The 17,149-nt window shown below is 41.2% G+C and overlaps 1 protein-coding gene across 1 annotated transcript in view; it reads left to right on the plus strand.

Moving 5' to 3' along the window:
- The window catches only part of PHLPP1 (PH domain and leucine rich repeat protein phosphatase 1), a 190,808-nt gene that overhangs the window by 142,066 nt on the left and 31,593 nt on the right, over window positions 1-17,149 (plus strand). Inside the window, exons 8-10 of the mRNA XM_040985088.1 lie at window positions 1,119-1,179; window positions 4,198-4,293; window positions 9,330-9,485. Coding sequence (XP_040841022.1) covers window positions 1,119-1,179; window positions 4,198-4,293; window positions 9,330-9,485 — 313 coding nt within the window. The remainder of the gene's footprint in view (window positions 1-1,118; window positions 1,180-4,197; window positions 4,294-9,329; window positions 9,486-17,149) is intronic.

A 17,149-nucleotide genomic window follows, 5' to 3' on the forward strand; every position in this document is an offset into this window, starting at 1 on the left:
GATATGCCTGTTGTCCCTGCACTGCTCTCTGAAGGCCAGAGCCAGCCTCCAAGTGGCATAGCTTCTGGTCTAATCAGTGCTGAGTGAGCAAGAATTGTAGGGTTTGGCATCAGGGGAACGGAGTGGGAGGAGAGAATCTCTGTATGATTTAATCAGCACTTGGAAGGCAAATACGAAGTCCTGAACGCATAGAAGTCATTATGGGGTGCATTCCTTGGAGTCGATTGTTGAAGCACTTACCTTGGTACATAGTAAGCAGCAGAAATCAGGAAAGATTAAGAAGTAGAGATGTGTGATGAAAGTTATACTATAGGATAGCGAGCATGAAGGGAACGTGGTTTGGGTGCATTTCTGGGACAAGAATGGGAATCCAGTGCTCGGCTTATCCGGGGTATTGTGATGGGCTTTATCAAGTGAGCTAATCAAAATTTGCCCTGAGACTGCATGTTTTGACTGAAACTCAGCTACTTACAGAAACTACCTGATGCTGCAGGAGAAGGGTAATTAAAAGAGAAGAAAGCTGTAACCAAAACTGGACTTAGAAGCCTCACAGAGGGTCTACCGAGGGCCGGGGCAGGCAAGCAGAGAGGAAGTAAGCCTTGACTGAATGAGAAAAGCAAAGCAGAAGGACATTTAGAAGCCATTGTTTCTGAGAAACAAAGCCCAGGTGGACAGTGAGGCCGCATGTCATAAAATTTTGAAGAAGTGTTGAGATTTGAACACAATTCTTTAGTGACCTTCTCGGGAACTGGTTCAGTACAGAGCTAAAGACAGAAGGTAGATGTGTTTGGCTTTGTAGCAGAAACACTGAGTGTTACTAAGGTGGTGTTGAGCTGATCTTCCAGGTACAGTTAGCATGCCTGACATGAGAAGGACCCTGAATGGCTGGAGAAGAGGCGAGAAGTAGAATGAATGATTTATTCTTGTCTCTGAATAAGATCTTGTGATTAAAGTAGAAGTTATCTTGGCTTTCCTGTAATTCCAAAGTTGAATGAATGCTTTGTACTTCCTAAACTAAACAAACAATGGAGAATAAAGCACAACAATCATATTCTACATACAAAGAGTCTCTGTGTCACTTGAATAGTAAGGTTTTTGTGTCTTTATTTTCCTTCTAGAACTCGTGCAGCTTGATGTTTACCCAGTACCAAATTATCTCTCCTACATGGATGTTTCAAGGTAATAAGATTCAGAGCACTGTTGCATCTGCTTAAAAATTGTTTCGTTTTGTCTGAACTTATGCATAAGCACACTTCTTTTTTGAATTTTAAAAAGTCATGGCTTTCACATACTATCTGAAATGTACTTACTGTCTAACCATTAAAATACTGTGTATGGGGATGGGTTGGTGTTGGTTGAGGTGTGCACATCCCGTAGTGGAGTGTCTTGGTTTCAATTCTCTTGCTAAGAATGAAACTGTTGGACATATCTAGACAATAGAATGCTGGACTGTCTGACACTGTACCAGCAGTGTCGGGGCACACTTAAATAACAGAATGATGGAATTATAACTCCGTCTGAAGGACTGTACAATTGAACATGGGGAAAAATCAGTCAGGGGTGGGAACCAGGGGAGATCTCCGACTCTACAGAATTGTATCATAAAATTCAAAATTTAAAATAAAAATTTTAAAAAAGAAGAAAATAACTACTAGGCTTGCCAAAACAGGAATTCTGTAAACCCTGCTTGGTTTTCTTAGTTCACTTTTAAGCAGGCTGATCAACTTATACTTCATGCAAATTGGCTTCCATGGCATACCATTCTTACTTTATTTCTCAGAGATGCTATAGCTGAGTTTTTCCAGAAGCAACAAATGCATGACTCTTTCTACAGAATATATTTGTACAAAAATTGAGACTCATTTCAAGGGTAATTCCAAAGGAAGTACCCCAGATTTCCTAAATACATGGGAATCTGTGACTCTCTCAAGGTGACAAGTATTAAGTCTGATTTTCATGTTTGTTAACAGTAATCATGCTTTGTAATCATGCTTTGTAATCACAATTACAGTTTGATGGATCTTGTACAGAGCTTTGTCATTCATTGAGAAAGTATAGATATTTAACTATTTAAGTAATCTCAGTCATAATTATGTAAATTTTGTCAATATTCAGTTATTAGAACTGTTGCTGTATTATTACAAGCTTATAATTGTAAAATTCCTCGGCTGGTGTATTTTCTACTAAGGATGAAAGTAATTCAAAAGGTTTGTGGAAAATGTGGAATTAAAAGATAATGGGGGAAAAAGGCTAATGTATCTTTCTATAAACGTTTTGACATATCTTTATATATTTCAGAGTTTAATTGGATGAACTTGAAGTTAGGCATTACCTGATTTAAAGTCCATTTCGTTTCCTTTTCTGTCATTGTTATGTGTTGTTATTTTTGCCTTTTTACTAAGAACAAGTATGTGGCCTGGTGACTAAGGCACCAGTTGGGGAAGCAGGATACCCTACTGGAGTGTAGATCTTCCTAGTGCTGGTTCAATGCTCTAACTGCCAGCGGCCAGGACTGGGATGGAGACAGAACCGGAAACTCCAGCCAGGTTTTATGTGATGGGGGAGGAGCCCATCACCTGCAGCCCCCCATGCTGTACACTAGCAGGAAGCTTGAATGGGGAGCAGAACTGGGACTTGACCTCAAGCACTCGGAATGCCCAAATGATCTGTTATGACAAACACCTGACCCAGAAAATGATTTTATTAAAAAAAGATTTATGTGTTTGTATTACAAAGTCGGATATACAGAGAGGAAGAAAGACAGCGAGGAAGATCTATCCAATAATTCACTCCCCAACTGGCCACAATGGTTGGAATTGAGCCGATCCGGAGCCAGGAGCTTCTTCCGGGTCCCTCATCCAGATGCAGGGTCCCAAGGTTTAGAGCCATCCTGGACTGCTTTTCCAGGCTACAAGCAGCGAGCTGGATGGGAAGCAGCGCCACGAGGACACAAACTGGTGCCCATATGGGATCCCAGCAAGGGCAAGGCAAGGACTTAAGCCACGAGGCTACTGCACCGGGCCCCAGAAAAATGATTTTTAAAGTTTGTGCAAGATGATCACATTAACATCACCACTATTTTATACCCTTTTACTCTGATGTCACTCAGGACTTGTTCTAAGCAGTATATTTTCAGAGTTTTTAATATATATGTGAAGAAATACATGGCAATGTGATTCTTTGTGCCTGGCCAGTTCACAAATCAAAAGAGAAGATAAAAGGGAGGGTTAGGAAGACATTGAAATGTGGATTTGTTTAAGTAATGGACAATTCAGTAAAAGTTTCTGAGAGCTTAGTTCAACTGTTTCTAATTACTAGCTTCTAATGCCTAAGTAAATGTTTTTTGAATAATTAATCCTGAATCTTATTAACCATCTGTACATATTTACTTGTGACAAATTAAAACTGCTTATCTTTTCATTTTTCCACATTAGGTTTTTGTAATTCCAGGTAGAGTTAGGAAATATTATAATGTTAAGGGTAAAAATGTAAATTTGAGCATAAAACTACATTGTGCTATTTGATTCATTGATTAAACTAGTAATATGTGTGTCTTGGGTTTACAATACAAAGCTCTTCAAACTTGCATGGGTCTGTAGGCTTTTTGCAAAAGTGCTTATAGAAACTAGGCTTAAAAAGACTTTGTAGGTCCCGGCGTGATAACGTAGTGCCTGAAGTCCCTGCCTTGAGCAAGTGCTGGGATCCCATATGCGTGCCAGTTCTAATCCCAGCAGCCCTGCTTCCCATCTAGCTCCCTGCTTGTGGCCTGGGAAAGCAGCCGAGGACGGCCCAAAGCCTTGGGACCCTGCACCCACGTGGGAGACCTGGAAGAAGCTCCTGGCTCCTGGCTTCGGATTGGCTCAGCCCCAGCCGTTGTGGTCACTTGTGGAACGAACCATCGGACGGAAGATCTTCGTCTCTGTCTCTCCTTCTCTCTGTATAACTGCCTTTCCAGCAACAATAAATAAATTTTTAAAAAAAGACTTTGTAAATAATGATATGGAGCTATGTTCTTTTCCTATCTTTTATCACAGTCCATCTTGCTTCTGAAATGTGGTAAAAGTGTATATGGCATTTGGATGTATGCTCACTGTTCTTTAATGTTTAAGTTTTGTTTATTCTTTGTAGTATCTTGAATTTAAAACCATATTGAAACCACAGTTAATACTCCAATGATTTTTGTGTTCTTGTATTTAGGAACCACTTAGAAAATGTGCCTGAGTGGGTATGTGAAAGCCGAAAGCTGGAAGTTTTGGATATTGGCCATAATCAAATTTGTGAGCTTCCTGCCCGGTGAGTATGAAAGGAAAGTGAGAGACTCTCAAAATGCATGAACCATGCTTTTTCCCTAGGATATGACATTGTCGGGGAGCAGAGTGCTGAATTATTAAACATTGGAGGAACAGATGGAATTCTCTTTCTCTTGGTGTGACATTTGGAGTCGGAGATCCAAGAACTTCTCCTTTCTCCTTTTAACTTGTCATGTGAATTTTTAGTAATTTACTTATTTTTAATATTTTTTGAGAGCTCAGCACAATGGCTCAGGGGCTAAAATCTTTGCCTTGCATGTTCCGGAATTCTACATGGGTACCAGTTCCTGTTCTAGCTGCTCCATTTCCCATCCAGCTCCCTGCTTGTGGCCTGGGAAAGCAGTCAAGGATGGCCCAAAGGTTTAGGACCTTGAATCTGTGTGGGAAACCTGGAAGAGCTCCTAGCTCCTGGCTTCGGATTGGCTCAGCTGCAGCCATTGTGGCCCTTGGCGATCTTTCTCTCAGTCTCTTCTCTTTGCATTTCTGCCTTTCCAATAAAAACAAATCTTTAAAAAAAAGGAGGGGGGAATGATTTATTAGAGAGACTGAGTGTCAGAGACATCTGCTGGTTTACTCCACAAATGACCCAAACCAAGGGCTGGGCTGGGCTGGGCTTGGGCCTGATGGAAGCCAGGAGACGGGGGTCTCTTTCCAAGTCTCGAATAGTGGCAGATCCACTTCATTGGGCCAACTTCTGCCATCTTCCCAGGGTTATCATTAAGAAACTAAATCAGAAACAGAGCAGCTGTTACTCAAACTGTTACTCGGATATAAGATGCTGGCTTTGCAGGTGGCAGCCTCCAGTCCCTAACTTGTGTTGCTTTTCATTTCAATGTTTTCATTTTAATGGAACGATGTGAAGCTATCTAAATAGAGACAGATGTTTTAGATTGATAATTATGACATAAAATGTCATTAATGAAATGAGCTACAATTAGTAACAAAAAATCTCATTGTTATCCTTTATAAGTTTCTGTGATGATTGAAATTCTGTATTGAAATGTGGCTTTCAAACACTTAAAATGTGATTAGTATGCTTGAATAACTGATTTTTAAAATGTATTATTTTATTTTTAGATTTTCTATCCTTTTTAAAAAGAGTTTATTTTTTTGAAAGGTGAAGTTTCAGAAAGAGGAGAAGGCAGAACAGAGGAGATAATCTTCCATCTGCCTATTTACTTCCCATATAGAAGATGCAGTGACCAGGGCCTAGGCCAGGCTGGAGCCAGGAGCCTGGAGCTTCATCCAGGTCTCCCATGTGGGTGGCTGGTACCCAGGTACTGGGGGTGTCTCCCACTGCTTTTCCAGAATCATTAGCCAGGAGCTAGAGATGCAGCAAAGCAGCTGGGACTGGAACTGGAACTGGCATTCTGGACAGGGAGGCCTGTATCCCAGGCAGTAAGTCAACTTGCAGTGCCACACCACTGGCCCCAATTTACTTAATTTTTAACCAATATACATGCATTTATTTAAATTTTATTTATTTGAAAGGCAGGAGACCGGGATGCACAGATCTCCCTTTCACTGGTTCACTGCCCAAATGCCTGCAATAGTATTGCTAAACCAAGCTGAAGCCAAGAGACTAGAATGCAGTGCCAATCTCCCATGTCATGGCAGAGACCCGGTTCCTGGTGTCGCCTAGGGTCTGCATTATCAGGAAGCTGGAATGGAGAGTAGGTCTAGAACTGGAACTCAGGTGCTCTGACGGTGATGCAAGCATCCCAAGGCATGCCGTAACCCCTGGGCCAAAAACCTTCACCTGGTTTTTGGTTTTGTTTTGTTTGTTTGTTTTTGTTTTTGTTTGTTTGTTTTTAGGATTATTTACTTATTTGAAAGGCCAAGTTACAGAGAAAGAGAGAGAGAGCGTCCACCTGGTGCTTCACTCCCTGCTTGTGGCTAGTAGCTATCAAAGCTCTGGCCTGTTTATTTGAACCATTCTCAGCCAGTCACTAAACAGTACTCAGTTGTTTTTGTACTGTGTATAGCCAAAAATAACAGCTGCAACATTGTAGAATTCTATCACTATATTGGAATAAGCTTTTAGCTACATAATTTTTTTTAAAGTACGCAATATTTGTGTTTCCTTTGAAAGAACGGAAATTATGAAATAATATACTCTTGGTAAGAATCATTAATGTATTAGCACTGAGCTATCTAATAGCCAGGTGACTATTGAGCAAATGAAGTATAATTTAGTCTTGATTGAAAAATGCCAAACATGCATTGGATATAAAATCTTAATGTTCACTAATTGCACCTTAAACTAGGATTTAGGACTCAGGTAAAATGTACAGTAAGCACTTGTTTCTGCTTACTTTGGCTGTTAGATAATTTAAAATGTGTCTTACGTTATATTTCTGGTAGATAACACTGTCTTATGTTTAGCTCTTATGAAAGAAATGAGTGACCTTTTCAGTCCCCGAAAAGGCTCAGTTAATTTCACTCTATTACTTAGCCAAGCGATATACCTGGAAATCTAATTCGTTTGGAAATGCTTTTTGCCCTGGAGTGTTACACTGACTGAGCATGAGGTGACTTGACATCAGCTTTATCAAGAGGCTGTGCAAGGGGTGTGCTTGCACCTGACCCTTTTAGAACAGGGACAGGAGCTGGAAATAATTTGTTGAAAACAATTTTTTAAATGATTTATTTCCTTAAAAGGCAGAGCATCAGAAAGATGTGGAGAGACAAAAAGAGAAACAGCTATCTTTTCTCTGTTCTCCCACTTTGCAAATGACCACAACAGCCAACTCTAGAGCAGCCAGGAGCCAGGAATTCCATCCTAATCTCCCGCCCACATGGCAGGGGTTATAGTACTTGGGCCATCTTCTGCTGCTTTCCCAGCCGCTAGTGGGAGCTGGATGGAAAGTGGTGCAGCTGGGCATGAACCAGCTGTCCAGTAGTGGATGCTGGCATTAGTGTGCCAGCTTTGCCTGCTGTGCTACAATACCAGCCCCTGGAAAAAAAATTGAATGCATTTCCTTCTGCCTGCTCTCTTCTCTTCCCCATGCCCCTCCTTGGCCCCCACAGCCAGTCCACTGCTATCTCAGACATCTGGATTTCTGTAGCCTACAGCAAAGATATTGTAAATATAAACACACAAGCAAATAAATACAAGATAACTGATGTTTTATCCAATTTTCTTCAAAGTTCATTAATCTTAGATTTGATTTAGAGTAATAGAGGCTTTTGGGGGTCTCAGGAAATGATATTCAAAGCCAAGTTCCAGGTGCTTTGTTGTCAAAGAATTTAAACACTGGTGTGTTTGTGTATCTGTCTTTCTGTGTGTGTTTTTAAAATGAAGCAGAAATAATTACTTTCTTATTTGTATGGTTTAGTTGTGAACTTTATGTAAGCCCTGATGTTGATGTGATATTCTGGCAACACAGTGATTCTTGAGAATTGACTTATTATTAAGACTTTGAGTAAATTGTATGATTGGATTAACAAATGCATTATTACTTAGAAGTGGGAATATCTTAAAAAGGAAAGCAGTTTAAAATTTGATATCTGAAACAATTGGTGCTGACATCCCATATCAGTCTTGGTTCAAGTCTTGTCTGCACTGCTTCTTACCCAGCTAATATGCCTGGGAGAGCACTGAAAGATAAATGAGCCACGTTTCTCAGTTTGTCTCCCATGTTGGAGACCAGGATGGAGCTCCTGGCTTCTGGCTTCAGCCTGGTCCAAACCTGGCTGGGTCATTTGGGGAGTGAACCAGCAGATTAAAGATTTTTTCTTCCTTTCTCTCATCCTCTCTTTTTCTTTTTTACTTTTTTATCTCTTAACTTAGTAAATCTTCAAAAAAAAAAGAATAGTAAGCAAAATTATTCCCAAATTATTAATACTTGTGAATAAGATTCAAAAATTTTAATTTGACAAGGGGAATAAATTTAAGATCTATTTTACAACATTGGAAACTATTTAGTGACAGTGAATTCTCGAAAATTATTCAACACAAAAAGATAGGTAATATATACATTAATTAGCTGGGTTTCACCACATTATTCTACAATATATGCATACATTAAAACATCATGTGTGCACCATAAATATATATACAATTTTTTCAATTGAAATTTATTTTTCAAAGTATGGATATCTGCAGTTGAGTTCAAAATGAAGTGGTGGGAAGCAGGAGCTGCATGAGGAAGCGTCTTTCTGCTCCTGCAGGGTAAATTCATGTTCTGATGTGGTCATGATTAAGTTATAATCTTATTTTTCGGAATTTTCTGTTTGTCTCTGTTGAAACCCAGACTCATTCCCTACAACGTTTGGAAGAGTCTGGAGTGATCATGAGACAGATTTAGTTTGAGTTAACCAGAATGCTTTGTTGTAAAGTTTTGATAACCCTTAGAAGAAACATAGCCAAGTTTCCAAACAGCTCTTTGAGGCTCACAAGAAAATAATGGATTAACAAGTACACTGTGCTCTCCTGCGGAGGGTCTAGAATTAAACCAAGGAGAATACAGAAAATATACAGGAAAGAGAGAAACAAGTATGATTATGAAACCACTGAAGAAACATGGAATGTTTTCTCCCTTGACTTCTGTAAAAGTTTAATTGAACAGAGGTGTTTCTGTAGCTGAGTATTCTTCAGCCCAGTTTCCTCAGTCAGATGTGGTTAGAACACCCAGCATTCTAGAATATTCCAAGACAGAGTTTTACCGTAGAGAGGCCTGGAGCCTTTGAAAGCTGATCACCTCTGTCCAATAGCATGAGCCTGATCACCCCAGTGTCTGCTTCTGTGAAAGGTGATTTTCACTAGGAAGAGCTTCTTTGTGCAATGCTCCTTTTCGCTTTTTCCCACACTCCTTTTCTTTCAGTGTATAGGAGGTATTATAGGATAAGCAGCTCCAAGTTTGAACTTTTAGTAGAATGGCCTTGGAATGGTTTTGAATGGATTTACAATTTTTGGACTAATGATTTTAAATATTTTGTTTATTACTCATTTTTAATTCCTGATCCTAAATTGGCTCTAATTAAGTTGCTTTCTGCCTTTTTTTCCTTCCGGTACAGTTTGTTTTGTAACAGCAGTCTCCGGAAACTACTGGCAGGACACAACCAATTGGCAAGGCTGCCTGAAAGACTTGAGAGAACCTCAGTGGAGGTCTTGGATGTGCAGCATAACCAGCTCCTGGAGTTGCCGCCGAACCTTCTGATGAAGGCCGACAGGTAAGCAGGTGCTATCACACATTCATCTGAGGCAGTAAAATGCACGCGCATTCGCAGTTTTTCTTTCCCAGTCTTAGAACATTGGCGTAAGCTTTGTGCTTGCGTTAGTCCTGTCTCACTTGGGATGTCGCTTTCTGTGGTTGCAGATCCCCATAGTCAACCATGAGCTGAAGTTACTGATACCTGTCTTGACTCTTGAGATCAACCATAGTCACACAGTTTAGAATATTACCTCAATTGTGCTATTTTGTTCATTGTTGCTGCTGTTAATTTACTGTGCCTATGTTGTTTTTGTTTTAAGATTTTTTTTTATTGGAAACTTAGAATTACAGAGAGGAGGAAAGACAGAAAGATCTTCCATCCACTGGTTCACTACTCAAGTGGCCGCAACAGCCAGAGCTGAGCCCATCTCAAGCCGGGAGCCGGGAGTCAGTTTCTTCTGGGTCTCCCATGTAGATGCAGGGTCCCAAGGCTTTGGGCCATCCTCTGCTGCTTTCACAGGGCACAAGCAGAGAACTGGATGGGAAGTGGAACAGCTGGGACACAAACTGGTGCCCATATGGGATCCTGGCACATGCAAGGCAAACTTTTACTACTAGTCTACTGTGCTGGTCTCCTGTGCCTAAGTTTTAAACTAATGTCCATCAGCCAACTCTGGAAACAAAGTATTTGGGGGAAATCACATCTTAATAGCCAAGTGCAGACTTTTTGTCATTATTCCCTACATAATACAGTGTAACAGCCATTTACATAGCATTCACGATGTATCAGATATTATAAGTAGCATAGAGGTTGTTTAAGACGTGTAGGACGATAGCAGCTGTTACACTGTTGGATGTAAGGCATTTGGGCATCCACGGATTTTGATATCCGCTGGGAAGGGGGCCCAGAATGACTCCCCTGCGGATGCCAAAGGATGCCTCTTTATAGAGATCTCGGTTCTTTCTGTTGCTTTGAGCACCAACTGGGAATTTTAGAACATTCCTTCTTTGACTGGCGATGGGAAATGATGGGAGTCCATATCTGGCTGTCCTATATGCATGATGAAAATGGTTTACCCAGCTGCTTTTCTTGCCATGTTGTGGGAGCTGGAGCCATGCTCGTGCTTTGGATTATTTGTTGCTGCTATCCGAAAAGAAGTTGTGAAGTTGTAGATAAACCAGAGTGTGTAGGTGTAAAACGGGAGTTAGACGTGTACTCCTGTTTTGCTATCTGATCAAAATCCATGCAGGCCTCTCCAGGCTTAGCTTGATCATCTAGAATTCTCTCTCTGCTGCTACAAATCTGAGTTGTGACAGAGATGAACTTTTCCTAGAGTTTGCTTAGTTTCTTTTTTAAAAAATTAGCCTACCCTCATATTTAAGTGAATTCTTTCAAACAAGAAAAGAATATTTTTTACTAACTAGTACATATTTAAAGAAGTTGTGGTTGTGGCGGTTAGTTAAAATATTAGGTGAAATTCCCTGTTCTAAAGTGCTGCCACATGCAGAACTTTCTTTAAAGAAAGCCTTAGCTGAGCCCAGTGCAGTAGCCTAGTGGCTAAATCCTTGCATTGCGTGTGCCGGGATCCCATATAAGTGCCAGTTCATATCCTGGCTGCTCCATTTCCCATCCAACTTCCTACTGTGGAAGACGACCCAAAGCCTTGGGACCCTGTATCCTGTGGGAGACCCGGAGAAGCTCCTGGCTCCTGGCTCCAAGTTGGCTTAGCTCCCACTGTTGGGGAGGGAACCAGTGGACAGAAGGTCTTTCTTTCTCTTCCTCTATCTGTAAATCTGCTTTCCCAATAAAAGTAAATCTTAAAAAAAAAAAAAAGAAGAAGAAGAAAAGCCTTAGTTAAGAATGGCTATTCATTTATGTATTTCATGAAGAAGACAAAAAAGTTAAACTTAATTTTGTGCAAAGATAAAGGAAATGATTAATCTTTTTACATGAAAAAAATTAATAGAATGTAGGTATATTCTAGCTTGCAGGATATTTTGTGAGCAAAGTAGCAAGCAGTGCAAGAATTCCATTCTCTCTCCTGAGCTGAGCAAGTTCATCCACATGGTGTTCCCAAATGCCTGTGCTCTGTCACAGTGCCCGTCAACACAGCGTGTAGTAACGTCTTCGTTCCCTCTACCTTGGCATTGTTAGGTTGTTTACTCTGTGACACTGAAGAGTATGTCTTTATGACAGGTTCTATTATGAATAACTTATTCTATTCCTGAAATGAAGATACTCAACAAATATTTGATTAATGAATGATAGAAAATACTAGGAATTTTTGCTCTTCTTTTTCTGTGGGTTTTTTTTTTTTTAAGATTTAATCAAGTTACAGCTTAAAATGTATATAGATTCTTGCCCTGTAACCCATTATCCAGATGAGGGCACAGACCATTTCCAACCCTGCCTCCTTCCCCTCCTTTTGCTCTGTTTTCATTTCAGATGAAGACAGCTGTCTTTAATGTACTTAATAAAGTTACAGTGAATTTCTATTTGAAGGATTATAGAGAAGCAGTGAAATTGCCGTGTTGTCGTTGACCAGTGCTGTATCATTCTGATCCATTGTGCAGTGTTTCAAAGACATCTTAAAAATTCTTGCTGCTTTTACACTCATATAAAATGAGGGATTCTAAATGTCTTTTTGTCATTGTTGTGAATACAATAACATTTGCTTTTTTCCCAATGAAGACTTAGAACTTGTATTGTAACCTGGTATTTCCTTTTATCACAATTCGCATGTGCTTTTGAAAAATCCTCTTGTTCCTCTAGAATTCTACACTCAGACTACATAATCAGTTACCATAGATGGATTCAGATTGCACAAGTCTTTGAGTCACATAAAACAGTCCTTAATCCAGCCAGTCTGATAAATTCACACCTGATAGGTAGATAGTACAGGAATTTCTGATTGAGAATAATTGTTACCCATTTCTGAGAGTTTGTGTTTTTTTGTTTTGTATTTCAAAATGTGTTCATTTATTTGAAAGCCAGAATTATACAAAAAGAGAGGGAGAAACAACCATCTCCCATCTGCTGGTTCACCCCCAAGCAGTTCTAACAACCGGATCTGGGCCAGGCCAGAGTCAGAAGCATGGAACTCCACGTGGGGGTCTCATGTAGGTGGTGAGGACCCACATAAACAGGTTGTCTTTTATTGCTTTCCCAGGCAGATTAGCAGGGAACTGGATCGGAAGTGGAGCAACCAGGACTAGAACCAGCACTCGAGAGATGCAAGCAAAAGTGGTGGCTTAGCCTGCCATGGCATCACAACGCTGAGCCCCAAGGGTTTAAGCTTTTAAGATCAGTTCTAGGGCTCAGTGTGATAGCTCAGTGGCTAAGGCCACGCCTCGCATGTGCCGGGATCCCATATGGGTGTTGGTTTGTATCCAGACTGCTCTACTTCCCATCCAGCTTCCTGCCTACAGCCTGGGAAAGACGGCCTAGAGCCTTGGGACCCTGCACTTGCGTGGGAGACCCAGAAGAAGCTCATGGCCTTGGGTCAGCTCAGCTGCAGCCATTGTGGTCATTAGGGAGCGAACCAGCAGATGGAAGATCTTTCTGTCTCTCCTCTCTGTAAATCTGCTTTTCCAAAAAAACCTTAAAAAACAATTTTTTTTTTTCTTAATTGAATCTGCTTTTCATTCCCTAGAGGTGAGTCAGAAAGTAGTCGTTGTGTGTACTTGACACCAGGGTAGACATGGAAACATCTCCCTGGAGGAGCTCACCACTTCCCAAGTCAGTTCTTGCTTTCAAGTTGCCACGTGTTTGAACAAGGATTTGAGCAAGGGCAACTGTAAGTTTACATTGCACCTCCCAGTTGACAACCACTGCCTGCCCAGTTGGCTTTGTGACCCCTTGCAGGTCAGACTAAACCTCAGGCTTTCTCATATTGTTTTGTACGGTTCCCAAGTGGAGCCTGTGAGCTGAGATAAGAAAGAATTGTGGGAACTTTAATATTTCTAGTGATGCAACATGGACAGATGAGGACAGGAACTGAGCCCCTGAGAGGAGACTACTGTCATAAATGCTGCAAGCTAAGCTAGTAGTGTTTGCTAAAGGCTTTTAGGCAGCAATCCCCATAGTCCAACTACTAGACTGGTCTTATGTGGAAAACAGAGGCTGTTATGGAGCAGTTGGCCGGTGGGGAGTCCTTCAGGGAGGGCAGGCACATGAATCTCCAGAGTAAGATGAACTCTAGGTGAACAAGATGGAGCGGGTATCCTGGTTTTATTTTACAAAATAAAAACCAATGACCAAAAAGGCCGAAGTAAGGAGTTTTGTCCAGATGACAGAATCTAGTGCCTTTGAGTTCCAACAGTAGCATAGCTCAGTCTCCAGCGTGGCCCAGCGGTTGATCTCTTAGTCATGACTGAGTCAGAATGGTAAGTCAAGAGAACTGGGTATCTCAGGCAGGTAGCATTGCGAAAAGGGTATTATTATTACTGAACTCTTTTTAAGCCACATTTTTGTCCTTTCCCTTGCTATAAGGCAAGAAAAGCAAAGCATGTCGTAGTAGTTTAAGGATCCATACCCCTGTTAGTCTCTTTTGCACTAGAGTTTAGTTAGTAAGTGAGATGGTTTAGTGTCTACACTAGGTAGAACTTAGGCTTAGAAGGATTAAAGTGTCAGAAAGAAAAAAGCATTTTTGTACAAAAGCAGAAGGGTAAGTGTTGACTGCTCATCAGCTCTCCTTTGTTGTGCATCTGGCCTGCTAAGAGCAGTCTCATGGTCTCCCTCACATGTAACACCGACACATGTGGGCGTTTACTATGGCAGAGTGCCTGCTCTCCCCCTTTCTGACTGCACTTCCTGTTGGTACGGACTCCAGGATGCAGCACTGGTGGCGCAGCCGATCAGGTCCCTGCTGCTCCTGCACAAGGCCCAGCTTTGTGTTCCCAGGTTCCTGCTGGCCTGGCCCACCCCCAACCTTTCCAGGCTTTTGAGGAGTTCCTGAGAACGCAGGTGGGAGGACTGGCTCACTAGCTGGCTGGCTGACTGCTTAAATAAAAATTGTTAAGATTGCATCTTTAGAGTCATATGAAGTCTGCCCTACATTTTCATAGGAGTGTTATTTGGTAAACAAATAAGGGAGACATCTACCTTGAAACAAGACTTTTATCTTCCTTTGAAAACTTGAACCCAGTTTTATTAAAAATTCTTAGGACTTGAATCAGAAAGTTTGATACATGAGTTTTCATGTTCCTCTTTGAGTTTATTTTGATTTTCTTTTCCTTGGCTGCTCAAAGCTACACAGAGATGTGATGTATGGTGGAACATGCACTGCCAACAGGTTGATAGGACAGAATTCAGTTTGTCTTGTAAACTGGGAAACATCCTAATCTAGATCTTACTGGCCTGAATTTTACATTTTATGGGTTTGGGAAATTGATTTTTTAAATGGAAATCTCCAGAGATAATTAGTTGTCATCACCAGATGGGCAGGGGGGCGGGTTGATCTTCCCTTTGGGTCAGCAGTGGGATGAGGTAGTGCCAGAAGAATGGCCATCCTTCTGCCTTCCTGAGATCTTGGCAGCAGCGGCTCCCTGCCCAGCCAGCATCTGCAGGTGCCCTTGACAGCCGGGTGACTTCTCCTGATGGAGTCGTCTTAATTAACAAAGCCAGAACGGCTACTTGAAAGGAGAGTTAGAGACTCCTGTTGGGGATGGGCATTCGGGTCTCTTTTTCTCCCTGTGTGCAGCAGTGCAAGGTATTTTCCGAGGCAGGAGTTGATGGTAATTATCCGTTTGTATTAACAGTGCCCAGAGTATCAGTCACATTACACACCATAAGTTTCAGTGACTCAGACAGAATGTGTGTAAATATCAAGGAGGCTAAAGGAGAAGAGAAAATTTAGAAGATCGTGGTTGATTGATCATGAAAACTGGTACATTTTGGCAAAGACAGACGCATTGTGAAGAGAAAAGTTGCCTACCAGTATGTCTTTAGTGAAGAGAACCATTTATGTGAAGTTCTGCTGTTTAGAGACCCAGGGTTGATTGAAAACCAGTGTTTCGGTGTGTCCAGAGTGTGATAGGCTCTGATTATTTCTGCAGACATGTCGATTCTTGGCCCTTACCTCAGTTCTATCCACCTACACATTAGAAAGGCAGCCTGGAGATCTGCGTATCTATGAGGCTCGTGCCCGCCCCCCAAAACTGAGATGGGGTTACCCACCCACTGAAGACTGCAGGTGGGCTCTGCTGCTCAAACAGGCTCTATAGAGTTTTCGTGTGAAAATTGAATGGCACAAACATCTCTTCTGTTTCATTCTCTCTCTCTTTTTCTTTTAAGATTTATTTCTTTTTATGGGAAAGTCAGATATACAGAGAGGAGGAGAGACAGAGAGGAAGATCTTCCGTCCGATGATTCATTCCCAAGTGGCCACGGTGGCTGAAGCTGAGCCAATCTGCAGCCAGGAGCCAGGAGTTTCTTCCAGGTCTCCACACTGGTGCAGGGTGTCAAGACTTTGGGCCATCCTTGACTACTTTCCCAGGCCACAAGGAAGTTGCTAATGGGAAGCAGGGCTGCCAGGATTAGAACTGGCACCCATATAGGATCCCAGTGCGTTCTAGGTGAGAACATTAGCCACTAGGCTATCACACCAGGCCTTCTTTTTCATTTAAAAAAAATTTTTTTTAGCAAATTCAGTACAATTCATAGATACAGTTCTAAGAATATAATATTCTTCTTCCTTCCCTCCCTCCTCCTTCCTTCCTTCCTTTCTTTTTTGAGACAACATTTTAAATTTTCAGTCGAAAGCTTAATGCTTCAACATGTAAGAAATTTGCCAAGCAAAAAATCAAAAACACTTAGTTTAGGAGGAATATAGGCAAGGACTGTAAATAACAAAAGGAAACATGACCATTTTACCCGTATCCAGTAAATTTTAAAGTAATCACAGATTTATATATTAAATATAGTGGTACAACATCTTTAACCTTTGGTTTGGCAAAGGTACAGAACCAAGACTGACAAAAATGTATTTGCAGCATTACTGATACATACATTTCTTTTTGTTTTTGGATATTTTTTTCTTAAGTGTAGTTCTCACATATAAGGAAGGTCACCTCTGGTTTTTAATGTGTTGAGTTTCTCGGGCAATAAGGTTCGAAATACTACAGAGAGCATTAGACTTGCACATGCACAGAGCCCTGCCCAGGATCTGCCTTGGTACTGCACGGAAGGCAATGACGCCGAGCCTGGAAGCAGGAACTCCAGGACCATGGGGAATTCCTAACACCCAGCCTTTTGTTTGTGACTACCATTCTCCAGGAAAGGAACTGGAAGCCATGGAAATGAGCTTGAGTCTGTGGCTAGAGCAGTGTAAGTACAGGAGGAGTCCAAAGGTGAACTCTTCAGAAAACACTTGAAATATGTCAAGGAAGAATGCAGCAGCTCTTGAAGCTTTCACTGGCTACGTCTAGAACGATCTGAGGAAGGAACACAGTAATCATGGATTGTATCCAGTAAACTGAGCAAAAATATCTGTGAGTCTTTTACTGATAAAGATGAATAATTGAATAACTAAATAGAGACTGTCCAATTAATAAACTGTGCATAGAGGGAGTGAGTTATGGAAATATAAAAGCCACCATTTGGCAAATATCAGAAATGATGGTTGCAAGCAAGAATGCTGAATTAATGTGTGAAAATATGATGAGAAACAGGATATTAGCCTA

The sequence above is a fragment of the Ochotona curzoniae genome, unplaced genomic scaffold, assembly GCF_017591425.1.
Source record: "Ochotona curzoniae isolate NIBS_2020 unplaced genomic scaffold, NIBS_Ocur_1.0 contig_43, whole genome shotgun sequence".
NCBI lineage: Eukaryota > Metazoa > Chordata > Mammalia > Lagomorpha > Ochotonidae > Ochotona > Ochotona curzoniae.